Raw genomic sequence first — 24,760 nt, 5'->3', positions numbered from 1 at the left:
TTTAGCAGGAGAGACCTCAGCCCAGCATCCCACCAGCTATCCTGACTCCCAGCAAACAGCCAGGACTCAAAGAAGTCACTTGAGGCTGTCTCCTGACCCAAATCCCAGTCTGCATGCAGGCAGAGCATGGGCTGAATTTAGCCTTGCCTGGGCTATGGTCTGGATCTGCCTGCTGCCTGTCCCCATGAAGCCACTCCCCATGCAGGGCAGGCTGGAGCCATGAGGGTCATCTCTTTCCCCATCGATAGGTTAATGTAAAAGGTGTTTGCTGCCCGCACCACGGGTAATTGCTCTCATTACCGATGCACCGGGCAGCCTCCCTGCCTTCACCTCCGCTTCCCGTGCGTCAGGCAGTGCCGTATAACGGGATTTATCATCAGTGCCTGGAAGCTGCCGCCTGCTCCCAGGGTCTGGCAAGAGGTGGGGGCTGGAGGCAGCGTCACCAGCATACTGCAGGCTGCCCCAGGAGGGCACGCAGGCATGGCAGGGCTGCCCAAGGCGCAGCACCTGCCTCTGCTCTCCTGCAACAGCCGGCCGCCCCCATGGCTGCAGCCGGGGAGGAAGGGTGCGAGCGGGGGGAGCGCCAAGTTCCCCGCTCCCGGGACATTAATCGAAGCGACAAATACGCCTTGACATCAATTATGTTGCTTTCTTGTTCAGCCAAGAAGTAATTAACTTAAGTGAAGCAATTAGGTAAACTTATCAAGTGAGGTTTGCCGTACCTTAAGCAAACAGCTAATTGGGCTGTGAAGGGAGCGGGGATAAAAGGCAATGGGGACGACACACACAAAGGGGACCTGGGGGTCCCTGGGGGCTGCGGCTGCCGCAGCCATCCGTTCAAGGGCCAGATCCTGCGACGGGAACGTCCCTCCACTCCTTCGTACCTCTGAAACACCCTGCATCCAGAGCAGGTCGCGCTCCCCTCCTCGCTGTCCCTCCTGCTTGTCTCAGGACGCAGGCAAGAGGCAAAGACACAGCCCCAGGGGTCTCCTAAGAGCAGAGGTAAGAAATAAAGCGATCGATGGGGAACCCCACCGGGTACAAGAGATTCAGACAAACAGGTCTCAAAGTGTTTGCTGATAATAGCAGGTGAGGCAGAGGATGGAGACGGACACTCAGTGATGCTGGATTCCCTGCAGGGACAGAAAAGAAACGACTGTGTCTCACTCCCAGCCTCCTACACCAGAGGAGCAAGAGAAAGGGTTGGGATCGTCTGCTGGGACAGACGATCACAGTGCAGTGTCCCACGGGGAGGTGGGACAGTGGTGTGGAGAGGGATGCCGGGCTAGGAGCCCCCACAGCCCAGAAATGCTCCTGGAAGCTCCCCTGCTCCCAGGACCCAGCACATTAGAAGAGACTTAAAAACTCTGCAGAAGCTGCCTCGAGAAGAATGACAGAGGGTCAGAGCAGCCAAGCCACGCGCCAGCCTCCTGTCATGTGTGGAGATGGATGCCGTGCCCCCAGGGCCAGTGCCGCCTCCTCGGGCAACGGCTGCATCCGTGTGCCAATCTGGGTACGGTCACTCCTCAAAGACTCTTTAAGATTTTTTTTCCTCCATGGTGCATCTAGCCCATTTTCCTATCTTTCAAGCCAATGAACTACTAAATTTTCAGATTTAATTTCCAGATTTCAGCAGAATCCATAGCACAAGCTGCTTTTAAACTTTGCTAAGGTGTTGAATCAAAATGCAATACTATAAATCATTAATGCACCCCTGCGTCGCAATGAAGCTGGAATATTTTAATCACTGAATAATGAAGTCAATACTCACAAATCTCAGCTGTCATTAAAAGATCTGCATGCCTCTGTGCGCCCAGCAGGAGAGGGAATCTTGCAAGAGGACTGGGTTTGCCCACTGGAGGTGCAGCCAGGAGCACCACCGCAGCGGTGGGACACGAGGGGCTGGGTTTTGCAGCCCTGTTTTGTGATCGGCAGTGAGTCAGCATCCTTTGTGGTACCTGCTCTTTAAGCAGCGTGATTGTTAAAAGAAATAAAGTCAAGGTAACCCACTGCATGGCTCCTGGGCAGGAATAACAGTGACCCGAGCGCATTACAGTTTGGACGAGCGAGGGGTTTTCAAAGTGAACACTACCAGGCTCCTTGCCCTGGTACACGAGAGTTTTCTCCAGCCCCACTTAGGACAGACTGGAGCCAGCCCAGAGTGGGAATGTCCTGCATACGAAGCCAGATACCAGCCTAGAGCTGGAGAGGCCCGTGGAGAAAATCAGAAAGGGCAGATCTGAAAGATGGTGAACAGAAGGCAGAAGGGCAAAGTTAAAACAACTCTGCAAATGCTAGGACGTGCCTGCAGGCAGCAAGAGCCGCCGTGTCCCTGGCACAGATGGAGCATGTGGCGTGGAGCCGCAGCAAGAGCGCGGGGGGGAGGATGGTTGGCCCTGCCCCCCCGAGCGGGGGACAGGCGTCAGGCGTTACCGAGTAAGATCGGCTTCCTCGAAGAAAGGAAACCCCTGGAAGGATGGACTCGGGCTGGCAAACAGCCACGGCCAGCACGGAGGCTGGACACAGAGAGAGGTGCTGATCTCTCTGCCTGACCCCAGTGAGGGTGTTCACCATGATGCCCTGCGCAGGTGTGTGGTCCCACTGCTTGTAGGACCTACCTTGCGGTGTCTTGCACTGTGACAACAAGCCCAAGTCCCCAGAACTGCAATACTGGGAGGATGGAGCTGCCATCCAGCCAGATGTCTGGGTACTCGGGGAAACAGCAAGGTCAGATCAGCATCACTGGGAGGAGAGAGCAGTGTGGTCCAGGGACCCAACGTTTTGGCACCTCCAGAGATGGGTCCAAATCACATTCACAGCAAGATACAGCTGGCGGGACCTGTGGGAAGTATAAGAGGTCAGAAACTGCCCCTTCATTTCTTCACACAGGTGGGAGCAGTTGTAACAGTGCTGCCATAGGGTTATTGCAGCGGGCACAAAGCTGCCAAATGATCACCTGAACCACAGGAAACCTGCTCTGCAAAGAGCAGATCAAAGTACCACGCACCAGTCCTTCTGGATCCATGGCATAACTGGGAGTCAGCTATTCTTCCCCAGGAGCCAAGCGAGACAAATTGTCCGCCTCAAGTTGTCCAGCTCCATCCTGTCTCGGCACTAGGATTGCACTGAAGCCCACACCGAAGGTCTCTTGGGTTTGGTCCATTTTTTCTCTAGCAGGAAAACAGATGCAGCGCTCTTGAGTTTGAGGTTTGCCTGATGCTCCTCTGTGCTGCAGTCGGGAAGCCCAGCCAAAGCCATGGACTCAATCCCTGGGGGGAAGACTGGAGAGATCTGCAAAAAAAATTGCAATCGCAGAATTGCAGAGTTGTTGAGGTTGGACAGGACCCCTGGAGATCACCTAGTTCAACCCACCCTGCTCCTTGTTGTGCCTTTTTCCTCCCAACAAAGCTCTTGGAGATGCCATGCTGGCGTAGAGGGTTCATGCTGCGGGGTTTAACAGCACACAGAGGCACAGCAGGACATCAGCCAGCATCCTTCTATGGGCGACCATCACCAGTGCCCATTAGATAGGACTTCTGCTTCACTGGAGTACATATGGCTAGAGCTGGTACCCTGGGCACGAGGGGCCTGGAGCAGGTCCTGCCAACCAGCCCCCTAAATTCATTTCAACCTGGACAACCCTCACAGGCTTTGCAGCCAACAGGGATGACCAAAAAAATTTACTTAAAAGCTGAGGGGGCTGCAGTGCTCCAAAGGGATTTCTTGCCCCTTCAGGCCGCTGCAGAAGTGTTTGTGTGGGTGACAGAGGATTTTCACCTTCGGAGCATGAGACTGGTCACTTCTGAAGAGAGGATCCTGAGCGAGCTGGACCAGCATGGCAAATCCCGTTTCCTCATCGATTTTCTTGAAGGATGCTGGAGGAAGCTGGGTGTATGTATTCGTGTGAGCAAGGGATATTAGAGACTCGTGCAGTGAGATTATAACCGACACTGAAGGTCGTTCTCTCCTACACCCCTCTTTTCAGGCGTTAACAACTTTAAAAAAAAAAAAAAAAAAGAGAATTCTTTGTGCTGGAGATGTCTCAGGCTTCATCACAGACAAAAGGGTTTTTTTGGGGAAAACTGAGATGAAATCTCCGTGGATGTGTTCTGCATTATCTGAGCTTAAAGGAAAAAAAAAAAAAAAAGCAGGGGGGAAAGCACTCCCTGGTAATAGTGTTTGTCATAATCCTCTCCTTCCATCATCCTGCCCAGCAACAGCCGCTCCGCTCTGCCCCTGCTCCTTGCACGAGACCGGGCGCCGATGCAGCCTCGTGTGAGCAACCCCTGCCATCCCCACTGGAACCACCTAGAGCAGAGCAGGCGGGTGGACCGGGGCACCTACGCGTGCCTGGGAGACGCCCTTCTCGACCATCCCTCGGGCTGGCAGCTGGAAGGCTCTGGCCCCCCACTGCCACCTCCCTGTTGCCTCCAGGGCAGTTTCCAGGCTGGTTCCCCCACGCTCAGCACCAATGGCACCAGCTGGCGATGCCAGGACAAGGCAGGAGGCACTCGGTCTCAGCAGACAATTCTTCTGGCCACGCTTGCACAGGGTTGGAGACCTGGTCCAGGTCTGCCCAGCCCATGCAGCCCCGTGTACAGAGCATGGAGGAAGACCTGCAAAGAGAGCTCGCTGAAGGCAGGGAGGGACATGGCATGGCAGGCAGGGCCAGAAGAAAATGGAGCACCACCACCGATGAGCAGACACCTGCTCCAATAAATGAGGATGGCGATGGCTCCCTGCAGTGCAGGACCTGGAGCCAAACAGCATCTGCAGGTTAAACCGCCAGGCTCCAGCCCTCAAAGGTTTGTTGGGGTCTCCAGAGCACCATCAGCATGTTTTTCCCCCCAAGACACCACCCGTCAGCCCCGCAGCACGGTGCGGTGGGCTCAGGGAGGGCGAAGGGCCAAGCCAGCTCTGGAGATGCCGATATCCAAGCCCTGAGGGCCCAGCCCATCACCAGCTGAGGGCTGCATACATCCCCCTGACCTGCAGCCATTGATCCCAGATGCTTTCAAACTCTTTCTGCTTCCCATCGCGGGAGACAGCCTGGCTGCTTTCACGTTTAAACCAACACCAATTAGTCCCCCCTCAAATTACAGACCTGAGTAATCCCCCCCCAGCCAGGGGAAGGCTCGTGACATAGAAAAAGGAAATTGTGTTCGATCGCTTTGGCAAGGTGAGCTCCCAGCTCCCCAGAGGGGAAAGGGCTGCCCAGGGTCCCCGCCGGGGCGGCAGAGCTTTGGCGGGGGAAAGGAGCCGGGCAAGCTGCAGCGGCAGGAAGGCAGCAGGCGGCAGCGCGCCAGGCTGGCCCAGGGCTGCGGCCCAGGGCTGCTCGGGCACGCGGCTGTGCAGGGACGCGGCTGACACGCGGAGGAGCGCAGGGACCCCGATCACCCCGCCGCTTCCCAGAGCTGCTCCAAGATGCTCAAAATAATCTCTCAGGTGTTTGCAATTCTCTGCCAAGTGCTGAATCATCCTTCTGCAATGTTTGCATTAGGTATGCAGGAGCAGTAGAGCCTTTTGCAGTGAGAAACGGGAAGGGGGGGACAGGTACCGACACACCAGCAACAAGAAGTACCAGCAGTGAGACTCTGTGCTGCCTGCTCTGCTGGCCCTCCGAAGCGGAGGAGGGGACGGAGCCTGACGAAGCTTGGCAGTCACCTGTGCACATCCCAGAGGGACACAGGCAACAAGAGTTTGGATACAGAGCAGGGCTGATGGTTTGGCTTCTTCTGCGTGAAAGCAAGTCACTGCAAAGCCCCGAAGCAAGTCCTCCCTGTCCACGTCCTCCACTAGAGCTGCAGGCAGACCCAAACCCAACCGCGCAAAGCTCCTGGGACCCCACATCCCATCATGTGCCACAGGGCCTCATCAGCCGCATCAGCTCCTGGTCAGCTCTATCAATAACCCAAACTAGCACATCACATGAACAGCAATGCCTCACCTCTAAAAAAGAAAAGCCCTCTCCTACCACTGGATGAAATGGATGAGTAAAAGTGGTTTATTTATTTAGACTTTCAATAAAACTTTGACAGTATCCTGCACTGGGGGATTTAAAATCTTGCAACCTACCCTGGTTACACACAAGGACACCAGAACTTTTGTGTGTTTAATAGATCTACTGAGATGTGGCAGATAGCAGAGGATTATCTGGGTTAGTCGATGAGAGAGGCTGTAGGGAGCTGCAGAGGGAATTCACTGCTAACAGAGACCAGTTTCGCTGCAAGGGAAACGTAGTGTTGATAAATGGAAGCTCACGCACGCCGCAGGGATCATCTGACCTACTCCTGCGTATCGCCAAATTCACTATCATCTATAACCACACTGGAAAAAGCCCCGTGTGTCACTGGACAGCTCGATAACAACAGCTATTAAATGCTCAGAGACAAAAGAAACAACTTAAAATTTGAAGTGCAATGGGTTAAACAAATGTAATATTATTATGGCAGTAAGTATCAACGGGGCAGCCCTGCTCTAAATACTGTCTCAGGTGTCGCCTCTGGGCTGGAGCCAGTGAAAGCAACACAAGTTGGATAAAGGGAACACCCACACGTTTGTAATTGCCAAGGGGTCCTTCCAGTCGTCCCACCCATCTTCCGCCCAGCACAGAGCCCTCCCTGCAGCTCCTGCAGGAGGCCAGAATGGGAGTTATTTACCGGCAACTGGAGACTTCCCAGATGTGCATTCACGTGTAGTCTCTACAGACAGCAAAGCCCTGCATGGGGCTCAGCTCATGGCAAGCGTACGTCGAGATGCCCCATCTCTGTGGGACGAGCTTTGGGGAAGATGCTCTGGGTGATGCCAAAGCCCAGGGGAAGGCGGGTGGAGGGCTGGGGGAACCTGCAGGGAAACCTTGTCCAGGCGAAACACAGCAGAGCGGAAGGATGAGGGTGGATGGCAAGGACTGGAGCTCAACCCTTCCCTACCAAAGTGCTGGCCAAGAAAGACAACGCCATGGAGTAGGTGGCATATGGCCTTGGCCTCCTTGGGCAGAGAAAGCCAGATTCGCATGTCAGGGAAAGCCATCATCATCCCCGTTAGCAGGTTCAGTACAGCTGGAGGGGCACGGATTATCTCCACAGGCGGTTTGAAACCTGAGGCAGGGCTCTGCTCACCTTATTACAGCCGAGAGGAGGAGAGCAACCTCCGTCTCTGGCAGGAAGCCTCCAGTGGCTGGAAGACCTGTGGGCTGAGATGATTTTGCATGGCACCAAGCTAGATCTAATCTATCTGGACAGACCGTTTGTTGGCAGCTACTTCATGCTCCAAGTGAGGATGTGTACAACAGACCCATCCTGGCCAGCCCTCCCCACCGGCAAGAGGCTCTGGGGCAGCGGGAGAAGGTCTGGGAAGCACAGAGAAGAACACAAGTAGACAGCCTGCCCAGACCAGGCTTCCCATGTGCTGCAGGGCTCTAAGTATCCCTAATCCAGGGGATGAAGGAAATATTGGCCAGCAAACTTGACCCTGAGCTCCCTGGGAACAAAACAGGGATCAACTGCTCCCGTTAGAAGTGAAAAGGTCGCTGTCTGGACTGCCCTCAATGCTGGGCATCTCAAGGGTGTCCGAGAGAGGAAGGGAAATAAGGCAAATCCAACCATTTGTGCTCTGTACAGATGGCCTCTTACTAGCGTTGATGGCCTTCAGCACTTTGCCTTTGCTGTAGTACAGAGACGGGAGCGAACAGAGTCCCCTGGCATAGCGGGGCGAAGGCTGCCGCCAGGTCACCCCTTAGCCACGCCGAGCAATTACAGCTCCTGCGCTCGCGTGCAATCAGGCAGATTTTCCAGCCCTTGACTTGTGCTGGTAGCTGTTGCCTGCACAGCCTCCAGTTTGTCATTTACTTGTCATACACTGCTGTGGGTGAGCAGCTGTACGGGAATGGCATCCAGTCGCAGCAATGCTCGGAGCAGGGGGCAGCAGTAAACTCCCGTCTTCTGCCAAAAGCAGCCACTACAGCCCCCAAACATCACTCACGGCTCCGTACGCCGCTGGGTGCAACCAGCAGACCTCAAGATCCTTTCAGACATCCTGACCGCAGTCCCATCCTCTCTCCACGCGGCCGGCATCGCCTCTTCCCAGATACACAGCCTGACGCTTAGCAATGCTGAGATGCACGCAGCTCGACTGCGCCCACGTGCCAGGCAGTTTGGGTCCCCACTGCTCCTCGTTGCTCCTCCAGCCTGTCTCGCCCGCGCGCTTTGCCGGCAAGGACTTTGTTTCCTTGCAGGTCACAGAAACAGGTGCCATGGTCCGACCCACGGGTGCTTCCCAGCCCCATTTGTAAATGAGAGCTATATATAGCAACTTAACAGCAGGTGCTGCACAGCATCCACGTGTCTCGTATTAAATGGACTAAGAGCTACACTTTATCAGGTTTGCTTAAATATGATTAGAAACCTGGGCAGATTTCCTGCTTTGAGTGATCATAAATGGTGTGGGGAAGGCAAAGCGAGAGCTTCTGCTTGCGCTCTCATTGTGTGCAAAAGGCTGGCTGGAGAGCCGATGATAAAAGGAATTACTGTTTTAACGCAGGAAATTAGGAATCGCGGTGACTTACTGCAAGAGGCACCGTACAGTCGACTGTGCTGGGGGATTAGACACATTAACCAAGGCTGGAGAGGCAGCCGAGCCCCCTCCATTAGGCAGCCTGCTCCTCCCCATTACAAAAGGTTACTGAGCCCATCTCCCAGGGAAGCGCCTCAGCTCTCACAGTCTGCAGCAAATCACCGATATTCGGGAGAGGGAATTCCCTCTGGCTGCTGAAGCATCTCGACTCTGCCCTGCGAAACGCCGCTCGGCGTTTGCTGAGCTGGAGGCTGTTGAAAACGTCGCTTCCCTTTTCCAGCGCTTGAATTCGCCGGGGACGGGCTGGCAGCTTGCCAGACTGATAATGAAATCTGCCAAGACATCAGCATCGGCCGGGGCGCAGGGGCTGCCAGGGCTTGCCCGACTCGCACAGAGGGTTTTCAGACCGCTGGTACCTGCTCTCCTCCTCCTCCTCCTCTCCCCCAGGAGAGGCTTCAAGCAATGTCTGAGCTCTCTCCGTGCTCCCGCCACCTCCATCCCTTGCTCCTGGGCAAGGCAGCAGCATCTTTGCACCTAATCACAGATGGGTTAGATTTAAAACAAAAAAAAAAAAACAAAAAACAAAAAAACAAAAAAACCAAAACAAAACAAAAAAACCCAAAACAAACAAAAAAAACCACAAAAAACAACCAAAACCAAAGCCCAGAGCACAGAACTTGCATACATTGTGTTAAAATAACACCTTGGGGCTGCAAAATTACACTTTGCATTGGGAAATGCCCACTGAGGGCTGCTCACAGCCGTTGCCGTAACCAGCGGCACCCTGCCTTTTTCCACAGGATCCGTCAGTGAACAGGACAGGCACCAGGTCAGAATGAAAGCTGTGCAGAAAACAGACATTTCCTAACAGTCACAAGCTTAGTCCTGCACCCTAAATGGCACCAATTAACGCATGGACATGTATAAATCGTTAACTGATCTAACGCCCTCCACGGGATGTTACTCCTCAGGCTTCTCTTACAGGCACTCTGCCCTTTTTCCAAAAGCATCTGGCACCGGCAACAGGGCACAGCGAAGGGCAGGAGGGTCCCGTGCTCCTGCCTGCCCTGGCAGCAGCTCCTCCGCTTCCTTACAGAGGACAGCACCAAGGTCAAGAGGGGCACAGGACCCACACAACTCAATGGGTCATCCAGCACCAGGGAGCAGACAGGCAAAAACCACGTTTTCAGAAACAAGGATTTTTCCTTCAAATCAATTGCTTTGCATGATGCTGTGTAGCTACATCTTTCATTCTCCATGTTTTATTTTTACAGAGAAAGAAAAAGAATATGCAGCATAACAAGAAATCGCTAGTGATCAGCATCTTCAGCGTTGCGCACACCAGGCCAGGATGTGACCTGGGAAACGCAGCTTCCTTCTGGGTAGGACATAGGTGTTGCTAACACTGCAATTTGCTCCGACGTGCATATTTCATCCATCAAAAAGGAACTGGAAGGGGGGGCATCTGAGTTATTGTCTCCTCATAATGATACAGAGATCCTTGAGGGTCTCTGTAGAGCTGCAGAGCTCTCACTGGGTGTATACTGCTGGCAGGACTCTGCTGAGGATACGTCCGCGCAGGCTCTTGCAGGGCGCAAAGGCAGAAGAGATGGCCCTAAGCAGGAGATGTGAGCCTGAACTGTGCCTGACGTGTGATCTACACTGTCCTGCTTCAACGGTGACAATGCTCAGTTAACAGGGACCAAACGGATCAAAGCCAAAATGCATCATTTGCATGCTTTTCCCTAGCTAAGTTCCCTCCACCTTACGAGAGGGCTAATAAATAAGGCAACATCTCCCCAAACCTTGCTAAACCTTTTCTCTTCCTCCAGAGTTTTTCAGGAGCAAAGGGAGATCAGCTTCATCTAGCACTCCCTGCAGATATTGGCTCCGAAATGAAGGCTAGGACATCTGCAAAGCATCGCCTGGACAATTCATCCCCTGCTCCAGAGCACTCCCACAGCCCGTGCAGGATTTCCACAGCTCCCAGCCCCCACAGAGCCAGAAAAGGGGGAACAACTTCCATCTCCACCAGCTTGTGGGGCAAAATCCACTGCTTACCTCCCAACACATCTGCTCTGAGACCATCAAGATGTGTTCTGTCATTATCCCTGCGCTCATCTCAAGCACCACGCACAGCTCTTCCGTGTCCAGGCAGGCATGAGATGGTCTCCAGCAGTTCCCTCTCTGCTCTCCTCCTGGCCGAGGGGGATCCCAGGCTTTTTTGCTGCTCCACCCCAGTAACAGATCTATTTTACCCTCTCCACAGGTAGCCACAGCCCAGTTTCAGGCTCTTCTTTAAGCAGGATATCCAGGGCTTGGAGTTGTCCTTCAGCTTGGCAATGGCTCAAGGGCTGTCCACACTTGCCAGCCCAGGAGCTGGGTAAGGCCTGGGAAGGCTAAGAGGAGCTTCACCGAAGGTGCAGAGGCACCTGGCCATTAGCACTAATCCTCAAGACCTTGAGCACCATCTCCTGGTCATTCCTGGATTCAGTGGCAACTTAACCTCATGCTTCCTCCATTGCACCGTTGCCGCACGGCCTGGGGGACAAACCCTGCACGCAGCCGAGGAAGAGAACGGTGGGAGCACTTCTCCACGTGTGCAGCACTTCAACAGGGTCACATACTCACTGCCACACACACATGAAAAATGCCATGCAGAACATTAGCTCCACCAAGCCCCTCTCTGGGGGCACCCCTTGCTGTTCACTTCTCTCCAACTTGGAACAGGAACCACAAACCATCTCGCTGGCACAACCACCGCGGCACGCTCCCGTGCTACCGCCTCTGCCTGGTGGCTGTGAGCAGCCAGCACAAGATGCTGCTGGAAAACTCCAATCTGTTCATCTCCTGCACTCCCGTGGCTCTGGGCAGCGCGATGAAACGGGCACTGCTCGCCGCAGGGTCTCAGGCTGCGAGATGCAGCGGGGATCACCGCTCCGTGTGTAAATATCGCAGTGGCAGAGTTCAACCTTTTGGCATGAGGGAAAGGAAGATAAATGCTACCAGTCCCCTCAGAGCCACAGGAACGCTGCATCTATCTAATTGCACTTCATAATGGATTCAGCAAACCATTAATTATCAGATTATATTTTAGGAAACTGCAGATAAAAAGGCTTTATGAAATTTAGCCTTAAAGGGGCCAGTGTACTGCAACGAAGCTGTTGCGCTGTGCTGGTACCAGAGAAGCAAACTTTACATTAGGTATCTGAATGCACTGTACAAAGCAATGCCCTGGGGGCCACGGGGAACCGCTACGTGCAGCCACAGCAGCTATTGCACACTCCGACAGAAATACCTTCGTTAGCGCCAATCCACTGGTACCAGTAACGAGGGGCCCTGGCACGCAGGCACAGCTCCTTCTCCTTTCTCAGCTGTGGCAGCTTCAGCGTGTGCGTGGTGAATTAGGGGAGGGGTGGGAGATCGCAGGGCTGTTTGCTCGCAAAGAGGATGAGGATGCCCAGACCTGCCTGTGACCCTTTGGAACAGGCAGCCGCAGCAAAAACGTGGATGGGATCAGACCTGTGCTACATAAGGTACTACCTAAACAGCTCCGAAGCCATTTAGCACAGCTCCCAAGAAGTCTCTGCTTGAGCAGAGAGGCCCAAATGTCAGCTCTGCGCTGGGGCACTTTTCTAGCTGGCACAACAAGCAGCACAATGGTACGAGGGAGAGCAAGAGAAGAGACAAAGCAGCCCTTACTCACCCTGCCAAATAGCAGATACCTGCAAGCACATCACTGATCCAGCCATAAAAACCTCCACCCCGAATTCTCAGGACAGCTTTTTGTTTGCTTTCACATACCCGTACCACCCCAACTTTGCCCTGCACTAGTCTTCTCCCCGCCACTCTGGTCACAGCAGCAGAGGAACACATGTGAACACACCCAATTCCCATCTTTTCCTCTGCTGCTTTATTTCTCTTGAGCCAGGAGGGATGGGTGGTCCAGCTCACCCCAGCCAGCAGCTGCTGACGGCGGGGAGACTTCCCAGGCCCTTGTGAATGTCTATAAACCTCTTCTGGGCTTGCTGCATGCCACTTCTTTTGCAGCATCACGTACCCAGGTTGCTTTCCCAGAGAAACCCTGAATCTCCCTGCTAGAGCAGCACGATGAGGTACAGCTCCTGAACCAGTCCAGTGGACACCAGGTGCCACGCAGGGGCTCCTGCTCACTCTCACTTGGTTTCTTCACAAATCAGAGTGACTTTGTCATCAAACAAGTCCTCCATGGCCACTGCCACCAGCTCAGAGCCAGCTTGGCTCACTTGGGATTCGGGCAACGTCACAAAGACTTGGGAGCCAGCGAGTTGGGCCTCATCAAAAGAGATGATGTGCTCTGCTGCTCCTTGCTCTGACGTCTGAATCACCTGCGGGGAAGACGACCTGAGAGTCAGACACTTAGAGCACCGCTCTCCCCACAATCCCTTTGGTACCCACATCTCTCCCAGCCCCAGCTCTGGTAATAACATTTAGCTTCACGCCAGAGGTCTGCAATTACAATAGGCGTGAGACTAATGAGAAACACCAAACTACACACCCCGATGATGCAAAAGAGAAGACAGGAGAGTAATTTAAATATTTCTCTCCACAAAATTGCTATAATTTAGCTCCATAAGCAGTCGTAGACAATAAACGCTCTGTGATTATCCACTGGAGGAATGCCAGCCCAGGGAATGTTGCACACTGGGCTCCCTCATGCAAGGAGCTGTTCTCCACTGATGGCTGAGATATTGAGGAGAAAGAGTCTGGGTTCCAGCCTAGCATTTGGCCTCCAACAAAACAGCTATAATCTCACGGGGTGTGTCATTGGGGTTTTAATAGCCTCTGAGTAAGCAGGCACCTCTGCACACACTGCCAGTCCCTCCTCCTCGGTTCCTGAAAACCAGGACCGTGCTGCTTCTCCTCCAGCAAGCCCACCTCGCACTAGTACAGAAATCCCAGAGCACTGTGGGCTGGGGGACTTGCATCCTGGACCCCTCTAAGACAGGGGAATCAGGGAGCAGAAGGGGTGACAGGAGCCGCAGGGTGGATTTGGGAAGAGTAAGAGGATCGGAGGGGGAGGATGGATGAACAACCGCAGGGGCTGTGGCACAGAGCAGTCTTTACCTGCACAATCTGGGCCGTGGTGGCTTGGGAGAAGACCACCTTGGGATGCTCAGTGCTGTAGTGCCCCTCCAGCTCGCCCTGGGAGGGGAAGAGCTCCCCACAGAGCTCGCAGGTGAAGGTGCTCTCCGTCTGCTTGAAGTGCTCGGTGGTGACGTGGTTCTGCAGGGCCCCGGGGAAGCGGAAGGATGCTGAGCAGTACAAGCAGCGAAACGGCTGGGAGCCTGGGGGGAGAAGTGCTGCCCTGAGCCTGGGCTGCGATGGCCAGGGCCAGCCCAAGGGCACCCGGAGCTGCAAACGGCCAGGACGCGCAGGGCTGAAACCCACCAGGGCCTCAGGGCACAGCACGTGCCAGCGTCCCTTCTCCTGGCTACACCACTATCTGTCAAACAGTTTGTGGCTGTTCAGATCTGTTTCAGCTCTAACTCCCTGCGTTCAAACACCAGGTTGGTCTATCTGATTGTAGCTGCAGCTGTCCCTTCTCGCAAACATCTCTTCTCCCTGTTCCCTTGGACCATCCAGCACTGCTCCTTGCTGGCCTGGCTTGCACCTGCTGACTCAGCTATTGCAAACCCACTATCCACCCCAGGGGCTCTCTCATCTCAGACAGAGCTACGTCTAGGTCTTCTCCTTCCTCACTCTCCAGGCTGCTGTTGGCTGCCCCCTCCAACATCTCCTGATCCATCTCCTCACCCGCATCCCCATGCTATCCCATGGGGACCCACCTCTTGTAGCAGTCTGGTCTGCCAGTTCACTCTGCCCTCACAGCCTTGCTTCAGCTTGCACACTTGCCAAAGGGCCCTTGATGTGGTCTCCCCAAGCCCAGGTCCCTCTCCAATCTTTCTGGTGCTAAACTCCCTTTTCTCCAGTCTCCCCCTAGCTCTATCCTCCACAGACCCCAGTGCTCGGGGCTCAGTTCCTCGTTCCTGTGTGCTGATGTCTCCTCACCTGCACTTAGCTCTCTTCTCTGCTCTAACAAGCAAATCCAGATCCCTCCTTGACTCCAGCAGCTCCAGAAGCTTAACGAACATGTCCCAGCCTCATCAAAACCAGTGGTTTTCCAGTTCATCCATACGTTCTGTTTCCTCACACTCTACTTCCTTACTATGTCCATCTTTACTCTCCCGCTTACAGCTTAGACGTGACTCACAGAGAAGCAGTCATTGCTCACAGGGTTACCACGAACAACAGCAAACGTAACAGACCTGAATGCCTGCACTTCACATGGACCTGCAGGAGAGCCAGCGTGGGGAACAGCTCCTTGCACGTCTCGCACTCGTGGAACTTCACATCTGCAAACGAGGCCAAGAACAGAAGTGTGCACCCAAGGTCTTCTACAAGAGACTTTCTGGACCAGAGCTCTGTCAATATTTCAGCAACGCTACACATGCATACAGACATGAGAAGCATCTTTGGAGATACGGCAGGAAAAGGAGAGGCCAAGAGCAAATGAGCTGCAAGACGCTGAGATGAGACTTGCCAGAAGAGACTGCTACAGAATACAAAGAATCTACTGCGATTTCCATGTAAACAGGTTGCGCAACCTAGTCCTATCAGAGTTATTACTACATCTCTCCCAGCAATCGCCACGTGTTTTTGTTCACTAATGAACGGGCTGTTACCTGCGTGCTCTGCCTTGACGTGCTTTCGGTGAGCAGCAGTGCTGGAGAAGGTTTTGTCACAGGAGCTGCACTGCAGGGAGGAGAACTTGGAGGAGCGGTGATTCTGAGCTGCAAAGACATCAGGGTGGTGGGTCCGGTTGTGATACCATAACCCTGACAACTGCTGCAATGATAAGGATCAAATCATGGTTACAATACAAAGCTGTTCCAGGGACATCATGACAGCAAGAAACCGCGTGGAAAGCAATGGGAACAGCGGGGTTGGGCTCAGCAGGTACCAGACCTGCTCATCCTCCCACAGGACAACAGCTAACGCCTCACTTGTGTTTCTCCATTGTCCCCGAAGAGCTGAACACTGCTGAATCCCTCACCCTCATCTCACTTGCTGCAGGTCTCCTTTTGGTGTGAATTTTTGTTCCCTTGTAGGAATATGCTCCCACACACGCTGCCACTGAGGCATGCCATTTGCAACATGAGTATTTTTATTCCTACGCTTCCTGGCAGCTAGAAGCTTGGGTGAAAGAGATTCCTCAGGGTCCAGACGGGCAGGTATGTAGCCCTTTACAGTCACGGCCCATCTCTCTCCATGGACCTCCCTTTTCCCTACAGGCTCTGCCTCCCCTGTACAATTTTTCTTTCTGCTGACCACAAACCGCTGCACTCAGTGCACACGGGCAGGAGAATCATCCTGGAGCAGGCAACGGCAACCTCCAGCACATGAGACCAAATCCTTGCTGCACCAGCTCACCTGGTAAGCTTTATCACAGATCTCACAGCTAAAGGGTTTCCCTCCGACGTGGGTCACCATGTGGCGCTCCAGGAGCGACGGGGCGCTGAAGACTTTAGAGCAGGTAGGGCAGGGGTGGTACTCCCGGGAGTGGGCTTCGTGGACATGCTTGCGGTGCTCCTGCAGGGTAGCAAAGCTCATCCGGCACTTCTTGCAGTCATAGGGATCTTCGATGTCTGCCACCCAGAAATGCAACAAGAACCACAGGGGACAAAGAAATCAAGTTAAAAAGAAGAGAATTAAGAGGAGAATTCACAGAGGGAGGAAAGAAAAGGGAAATAAAAGCTTGTTACTTCCCAGATGAAAACTAGCACTGGAGTTTTGGCTTTGCATAGAGATGTTGCTGCTCCTGCTCACCTACAGCTTCCCTTGGTAGGTTCCCAGCAGCTTGCGGTTTGCTGGAAGCCAGCCCTGCCATTTTCTTTGGGATAACCCTACCCACAGCATCAAATCACTAGAGTCTTGCTTTTCTTGGGAGGGAAAAAGCCCACCATGAGACACCCAGCCAGCTTGCAGGCACCAGTAACACCTGTACAAGCCTCCGCTGGCACGGATGGGTCTGGCATGACCCCACGGAAGGCATGTCTTGCAGGCTGGACTGCCCAAGCTGGAGAGGCAGCTGGCCACACTCACTGTGGAAGGTCCGGAGGTGGATGGAGAGGCCATTGGCCTGGCGAAAGCCTTTCCCACACTCCCGGCAGACGTATGGCTTGTCCCCGGTGTGAGTCCGGACGTGGCGCGACAGCTCGATGGACTGGGCAAACACGGCATCACAGTACTGGCAGGCGTACATCTTCCCTGCAGTGACACCCAGGGTGAGAGCCTGCACCTAACAGGACAGGAGCTCTGTCTGGACTATGCCTAATTTCAGAGGGAGCGGGAAGAGACTGTGAAGTGGACAGGCTTTCCTGGGGTAGCCGAGCATCTCAGCACAGGGCCAAAAAGGTCCTAGAGGTGCTGGAGAAAACCACACAGGGAGTATTAAATTACTAAAGACCTCAAGTATCTGGAGGTACTACACATTTCTGGAGGTACTACATGCTGGCATGTCTCATGTTCAGAATTAACAGCCCAGCTGCAACATGCTCATGCCCTGGTAGTGGAAAGGGCTGGGTGCAGGGGCAGGAGAAGTACTGGCATGAAAAACTATGTGAAATTCAGCCAGAGGAGGGGACGGGAGAAAGCAAGTTAACCAGAGGGAGGAGGATGCATCACAGGAGCCTAGATGGGAGGGGACAGAGCTACCGAAGAGAAAAACAAGGCAGGCAGAGGAAGATCCCCTTAATGGAGAGCAAACTGCTAACTGGGTCGCTAATCAGAGGACCTGGAGAAGGGGGTGTGGGAAAGGCAGAGTGGGGAACTGGAGGCAAAACCACGTGGGTGAAGGAGATCTGGGAGCAGCCTGTTGCCCAGGGCTCCCCCAAAGGATGGGGAAGCGGCCAGGGGGCAGACAGAGGAACAGGGCAGGAAGGGGTGGATGGAGCAAGCCAAGCCCGTGGCCGGGCTCCCGCAGGGAAGGCTCACCCTCGGCGTGCTTCTTCTTGGTGTGGTAGGCGAGGGCTGAGGCCTGCATGAAGGTCATCAGGCAATGCTTGCACATGAAGGGCCGGTCCCCCGTGTGCAGCCGCAGGTGGTTCTTCAGCGTGGAGTTGGCTGCAAACTTGGCCCCGCACTCCTCGCAGGAGAAGGGCTTCTCGTCGAAGTGCTCCGTCAGCTTGTGGTACTGCATCCCTGGGGAGGCAGGCAGGACACCAAGGTGGCATTGGTGGGACCCAGTGCCAGCCCTGCCCAGCCCTGCTGCAGAAGCACCATCCCACCCAGCCCGGAGGTCCACCAGCCCACCTGTGACACAGGGGGGTCCACCAGTGTCCTCCGACCCAGAGGTCCACCAGAATATTGTGAGCTGCCACAGGGAAGGCAAAGAGACTCAATTCCTCTTACTCGTCCTGCTAAACCAGCCACAGAACTGGAACAGCTCGATTATTTTTGGAAGCTTTTAAATTTGCCAGTAGCCCCACTTTTCCTTGATGAGCCATGTGGAAAACCAATTAGGGAAGAACTAATCAGAAAGCAGTTGCGCTCAGTGGGGCAGGAGAAATGAGCCGAGCCACATTTCTCACACACAATGCTCACAGAGCTGCAGGGAGGAGGAGGAGGAGGAGGAGATTTCAGACTATTGCTTTATTATATTGTCCAGACTTCTGTCCAAACACCACCGCTCCCACCAACCCTACCTGAGGCATGAGCAAACTCTCGGCCACAGATGTCGCATGCCACGGGGAGCCTCTTCTTCTTCTTCTTGACTGTCCCCACCACCCCATGGACCTCCAGCTGATGCTTCTCCAGCTCCTTCTTCGTTGATTTGACCTCGCTGCACTCCTTACACTGGATTTGCTTTCCTCTGGCTACTCGACAACGTTTCATGTGCACCTTCAGGCGGCAGTAGAAGTGGAAGGTCTTGTTGCAGGCTTTGCAGACAAAACTCTTCTTGGAAGAAGCTTTTTCTTGGGGTTCCTTCGGTTCCTTGGCACCAGCACCTCCCACCTTGTCCTCATCTTTGTCTAAAGCTTCAACTTGGGATTCACTGTTCACTTTCCACTTCCTGATCCCAGGTTTCTCCCCGCTTCTCTCAGTCAAGAAACCTGCAGAAATAGCAATTCCTGTTCGGGTGGTGACCGGCAGGACTGGGCACCAGCCCCTCGGTCTCCCATCTCCTGAATGCTCCTACACAGCCAGTTGTCCCTGCACAGCAAGAAGAGACACACGTCGGCCACGCTGTCCCATCACAACACATGGTTCTGCCCAAAAGTGGCCGCGGCCACGCATGGTACAATGCATGAAAGAGCGGTCCTTGAGTTTCTCCACCCAGATGTACCAGGGGCTGGATTAGATGGCAAGAGCCAGGGCCAGATTTTCCAAAGAGTTTCCTCCTCAAACAGTAACAAATGTTGCTTCCAAGCGCCTGCCTCCTGCTCCGACATGTGAAGTTATGGCAGTGCTTAAATGTTTGAAGATCTGAGCCTCAGGTATGATATCAAGTCTGCCATTGAGAGTGGATATCCAGCCATTAATTACGAGAAATCTCAGGAACACTTCCCAAACGCAAACTCTTTGAAAGGGAACAGATAATCTTGCTACGACCCTTTTGAGTCTTCTGGTTAGAGCCCTGAGGTATTTTAAATCGCTCATTACATTCACTTCTTACAAAGTCTAATGCTTTTCTGAGTCCCTGTAACACCATCATCTCAAAAAGCACAAGCTGGAAAATTCACCTAGGATCTCAATCTACAGAAAAGACCCACAGGGAATGCACATATGGAAGAAATCAAAATACAAACAGATATATTTGGCTTCTTTGCTATAATGAGAACCATGCAACTGTGTGGCCATGGAAACCAGTGCAGACTTCTCCTATTGCCAATGCACAGGAAATTCAGCCTGTGCTTGCAAAACTTCATTTCTGCCTTCCTCACCATGGGAAGAGCTCAGCAAAGTGTCCTCCCTGCACAGCGCTACTGCCCTGGCTTTCCAACCGACTAGAAACCAGATGACATATTCCAACAGACTTGGAAATCTTAAGATGTCAAGTGGTGGCCCACCGACCTGGGAACACATCAAGGGAGAAAAACTGACTGGAAGACTGGTTTCCAGTTTGTCCTGCTCTGTCAAGATAGCAATACACATCTTTCACCTCTAAGGTCTCTTCCCACATCCCTACAACCAACACCGTCAGTTCTTCTGACCCAAGTGAAGAAGTATCTTTAAACCTCCCAGAAACGTTGAACATCAAAAAGAGTCATCTTGCTGGGCAAGATGAATGTGGATGAAGATATGAGCGCTAAGGAAACCAGGACTGGAAATGTCTAGAAGAAGTGCCATGGCAGCAGGGGTGTAACCTGAGTCAGATGAAGTGGAGTTTTGCCATAGACCCCAGTGCACCAAGAGCTGGCTCGTGGTCCTCCTGCTCTTAAAATGTTGTTCAGGATTACAAACCTTTAGCCTAGACAACAGCTCAGGACTGTAATGGTATAAAGGCAGGGGGAGCTCTCAACTTCAGTCCACCTCCATGGGGAAATGCATAAAGGGGCTCCAGGAACAGCTCTCCATCTTCAGGGGGATGTTACTACTCCCAGAGAACAGTTTTGAAAGCAAGCTGAAGCAGATCACGTGAAATCAATGGCTAGGTCCCTGCACCCTGCAGTCCCGTGCCAGTGTAATATAGAAATCCTGGATGGCAGGAAGAACCTTGCCTGATGGTGGGATACACCCTCAAAAGGCTTTCAAAGTCTGGCTGCCATGAGACAGGAGAATGGGAGACATGCTAAACTGCATGACGCAAAGCTGACGTGACACTAAGGTCAGGCGTCAGGTTGCTGAACTTGCAGGTTCCTTTAACGGCGTCAAGTACCACGGGCTGGCTGCTGCCTGAACAGAAGTGGGGACATGTGGCACTGCTACATCAGGGCAGCAATTCCTTTCTGCTTGGCAGCAAGGATGTCTCCCACAACCCGTCCTGTGGGTGAAGACAACATTTCATACCTCGTTAGAGCAGCATCAAGCAACAGACGTTACCCAGTCAGCTTCCATCCTTGGAGACGCAAGAAGCTTGGAGGTGAAACCAAGTGCTCTCGTGAGAAATAAGACCAGACTGAAGAAATGACTGCACATCAAGTTTGAGGGGCAGGAGCTTAGCATGCCTTGGCCATGCCCCTGGCTGAGCCTCCTGGGAGCAGACAGAGCCCAAGGGTAAACGTACACCAGAAAGGTCCCAGACATGAATTCTTGACTGCGGGGTCCTCCAGGACTCTGGACTTTGCATCACTTTCTATTCTCTTGTGGCAAAGACATTCAGCACTGGAAGAAAAACCCTGCTGTTAATTATGGTGTATTTCATACCGAGTTCTCTTTCTCTTTCGTAAGTGGTCTGCCGAGTCTGTAATCTACCCTCCCTGCAGCTCATCATAGACATTAGACCCCAGAAGCAGAAGATCTCTTGGTGTGTGACCATCCCATCTCCAACTTCTTCAGCTTAAGCTGGAAGGAAATTCCACCTACCCCTTTGCCTTTTGAAGGTCATTGCGATGGCTGTTGACACACATGGTGGCTTCTAACGCAGAATCTTTATAGGGGAGAATGGCATTTTGCTTGCGGACCCTGCAGTTTAACAACTCCAGGAGCTGACTCAGGCCTAAGTTACGTGCTAACTGTCTTTTTTAAACACAAGACTATGCAGAGGAAAAGCCTTTTCACTGGAGTTCTTCACACATTTCTAAGATCTGACAGTGGGGCATATCTTGACAAACATGATCTCCCAAGAAGTGACTGTACAGAGACCTGGAAAGCAGCTGGCTAGAGAGGTTATGGAGTTGGCTGGAAGAGCCAAACCACGTCCTTGCAAGCACCAGCTGCCAACAGTGAGGGTGCTCCAACTACAGAAGGGACCCAAGGAGAAGCCAACAGATTTCATATTGTACCTCCACCAAAGAAACCAAACCATTACTTTGATGATGCTGAGTGTGGTTGGGGATGGACGCAGACGGTTTCCTCCACAGGGATGCCTAGTGCTTTCCAAGTGCTTCAGCTCACCTAAATTAAGTATCAGAATTTTTTTCTTTTTTTTTTTTTTTTCCGGTAGAGATGTAAAAACTGTTGCTTTCAAGTGGAAATGCAAACTGTACACATCTCCATGTGGCACATATGTTCTTCAGAAATGTAAGATCTCCTCTGTTGCAAGTGGAAGGTCACATCCCTCAAGCATGAGGCCCACAGTTATCATCCATATCTCATGCCAAGAGCCACACGGCTATTGATCCATAAAGCCACCTGCAACATTTAGGGCTGGTAAGCAGCGATACCAGAGCTGAGGAGACTGGCCTAGAAATTAAGATATAGAAGTTCAGTGTAAAGATCTGTAGGATGCCAAAAAGGGGCTGGTAACTGGCAATCCTCCTCTGGACACTTCATACAGAATACATGTTTTTGCCAAGTCAATACCATTTTTCCAGGGCTCTTGTTTTTGATGTTGCTTCTTGCTTGATTTCATCTCAACCTTGGCTTGAAGCCCTGCAAAGACACTTAGTAACAGCAGTCTGCTCTCTTTGATATTGGTGCCAGAGAAGCAGGCATCTGCCAGAGCAATTTAGGCAACTCCCCAAGTCCCTCACTGGTAAGCACTGCAAGGTGTTCAGGAGCTAAGGTGGGCTGCACGTTGGCGGGCATGTGCAATTTTTGTTGGCTTACCTCCTCTAGAGTCACCAGGGCATCAACCCTGGCACATCCCATGGTCAGACAGAGTCAAGGGGAGCGGGGCAAATGCCTGCAACATCAGGAGACAGAGAAGGAATGGCAGATAAGAAGGAATTGCCTTTTCTCTGGAAATCCTCATCAGAGCCATGATCAGGTGAAAACGCCAACTGGATCAGTGGCAGCTCTTGGTGGAGTTAGAAGAGAGGACCTCAATCTGAAGTGGGCATGAATAGTGGATCTACAGTGTAGGACATCTCTCAGGGAGACCACTAAGGCCATTAAGTCAAGAAAGGGGAGCAGAGCATGTGCTATCACCCTCTGAGCCTTACGGCTAGAGCAGTATGCCAGGTCCTCGGTTCCTTCTCCACACTGCTCCCAGTCACCCTATCCCATCTACCACCCCAACAACATCTCCTCATTGCTCAAGAACACAGGCAAGTTAACGAACGGCAGCTCGTTCTCTGCCCCTTCCCAGCACGCGGGGAACGTTGGCTTCGCCTGTCACTGTCAAACGTGAAACGATGGCGAGTATCAAAGCCAGGAGGCTTGTGTTCATTCATAAAGCCCGATCATGGTGCTGACCCAAACTTTCAGACAAACCTTCTAGCCCTAAAAAAAGACCAGACACTAATAACAAGCTGCTTACTCTGACCACCTAGCAATCGGCTAGTATTTCCACACTGCGCCGTAAGCTAAACAGCTCTGGTACCACGAGTAAATAGAGACGGACTAGGCTGAACCTGTGCCTGCGCTTGGATAAAAACCACACTGTGTGCATCCCAGTGGAGTCCGCAGCCCAAAGAATCTGTACTCGGATGCGCTGGGAAGCACAATGCCATAAAAATGCATGCAAGCAAACAGAATAAGCAAGTCACATTTGCATCCTTTTCAAGAGAATGCAAACCTGCAGTTAGCTTCCTGGCCCTCTGTCGTCTTTTTCATTAAAGCACCAAATTCCGTTAAGCTTTCTTCCTTCAAATGACGGATGCAGAGATACAATTCGGCTCAGCTGGAAAGCATCCCACAGCTCAGGGCAGGGTCTCACACATGGTTATTGCTATGCATTTGTTTCTGGAGTTCACCAAATTGCTATCTGCATATGTTTCGTTCATACCTTTGCCAAACTAGTACAGTATGTAACATTGCCCTACTGCTGTGGGACCCTCCCAGGGGATCGTTTGCTCTGTAAAGTGTATACATAGCAAGACCAAGTTAAGGCACTATGAGAAAATTAAGTGAGAGAACAGTCTGGGACTACAAAATGCACCATCCTAGTCATCCTTGCACAAGACAAGCATGCTCCGATGTGACCATTTCGCAATCAGCCTGTGAAGTATCCACACGTACACAGATACAGTCAAGGGAGTGTAACACAAGTCCAAATTCAGACAGATCCAACAGTATGGGAAGAACCAAAGAAACCCCACAGGTTAAGGAAAACAATTCTGAAAAATAGCCCAATATAGATACAAGTTACATAACTAACTTGCTTAAACGCCTCCAGAGCAAGGGCTGGGGTGAAGAAATGCAAATGCAGTTAAGGAATACCAGTACGGGGTCTACAACCCTCGTAACATACAAAACTTTAATCTGGTGCATTTTACCAGCAGAAGAAACGCACGTTCCAGCGCTTGGATCCAGAGGTCACCCCTGTGAATCCTCCCGCAAGTACAACCCTGACATCTGGCCAGGGGCAGTTCTGTGAAATGACCTCAGGCCACCAGGACACTGAGGTCCACTACCAAACTGCCCAAGACTCCCATAACCATGTGTAAAAGACCACAGAAGGATGAAAGCCTGTGCTTTTCTTACCCACATGCCCCAGCTCCTGCATCACTGGCTGCAGGTCCGGGAAGGACTCATGGACATTGCACAGCAGCTGACAGATCTTGATGGCCGGGACGGATTTCTCCTGGGCTGTGCTCAGAGCTGCTTTCAAGGAGGCCTCTGAACTTTCCTTCTGAGCAGAAATACTCAGCAGCTGCAGAAGTAAGATGAAAACATCACATGACAGAGATTTTGGGCTGTGAAAGGTCGGGATGGTCTGGCAGTGAGGGCACATCCTCCTTGTTTCATCTCTACTGCTGGGAACCTGCTTTAAGAAACCAGAAAAGAAATCCCTTTCCATACATGTCTTTGCCCCTCCACTAATACATGTGCATCAGCTGAGAGAATTTCAGGATTAAAAAAAAGTTACAACAAATTAAATTCTCAGACTTTCTGTTTTGCTCACTTAAAACCACCTTTCCATGGAAAGAGCGGTTCCTCAATGCCTTACAGCATTACAAGCTTACCTAACTTATAAATCTGTGCTTCATACACAACTCTCTCTGGGCTTTTCTCTCACTCCCAAATCCAAACCTGCTTCAGCCAGCCGCTGCAAGGACAACCTAGGCGAGAATCTGTGCAGGCCCCTACGTACCTCCCCCTT

At 52.5% G+C, this 24,760-nt stretch overlaps 1 protein-coding gene across 24 annotated transcripts in view; it reads right to left on the bottom strand.

Moving 5' to 3' along the window:
- Positions 1-779: 779 nt before the first annotated feature.
- The window catches only part of ZBTB40 (zinc finger and BTB domain containing 40), a 52,755-nt gene continuing 28,774 nt past the window's right edge, over positions 780-24,760 (bottom strand). For 14 of the 24 annotated variants that reach the window (XM_082329265.1, XM_082329275.1, XM_082329268.1 and 11 more), the window contains 14 exons: positions 24,142-24,424; positions 22,078-22,146; positions 18,318-18,725; positions 17,608-17,814; positions 16,717-16,881; positions 16,045-16,259; positions 15,297-15,459; positions 14,880-14,966; positions 13,678-13,898; positions 10,633-12,938; positions 3,778-3,995; positions 3,008-3,291; positions 1,772-2,839; positions 780-990 (listed from right to left, as the gene is read on the bottom strand). In XM_082329265.1, the coding sequence (XP_082185391.1) occupies positions 12,747-12,938; positions 13,678-13,898; positions 14,880-14,966; positions 15,297-15,459; positions 16,045-16,259; positions 16,717-16,881; positions 17,608-17,814; positions 18,318-18,725; positions 22,078-22,146; positions 24,142-24,424 (2,010 nt within the window). In that variant the 3' untranslated portion in view covers positions 780-990; positions 1,772-2,839; positions 3,008-3,291; positions 3,778-3,995; positions 10,633-12,746. Of the gene's footprint in view, positions 991-1,771; positions 2,840-3,007; positions 3,292-3,777; positions 3,996-9,051; positions 9,106-9,915; positions 12,939-13,677; positions 13,899-14,878; positions 14,967-15,296; positions 15,460-16,044; positions 16,260-16,716; positions 16,882-17,607; positions 17,815-18,317; positions 18,726-22,077; positions 22,147-24,141; positions 24,425-24,760 lie in introns of those variants that run through there. The other 10 variants (XM_082329276.1, XM_082329277.1, XM_082329262.1 and 7 more) reach the window with 10 other exon arrangements.

Source organism: Platalea leucorodia (genome assembly GCF_965183815.1).
Source record: "Platalea leucorodia genome assembly, chromosome: 17".
NCBI classification, from domain to species: domain Eukaryota; kingdom Metazoa; phylum Chordata; class Aves; order Pelecaniformes; family Threskiornithidae; genus Platalea; species Platalea leucorodia.
The sequence above is the reverse complement of the archived record's forward strand: the minus strand, read 5'-3'. Positions and strand labels throughout refer to the sequence as shown.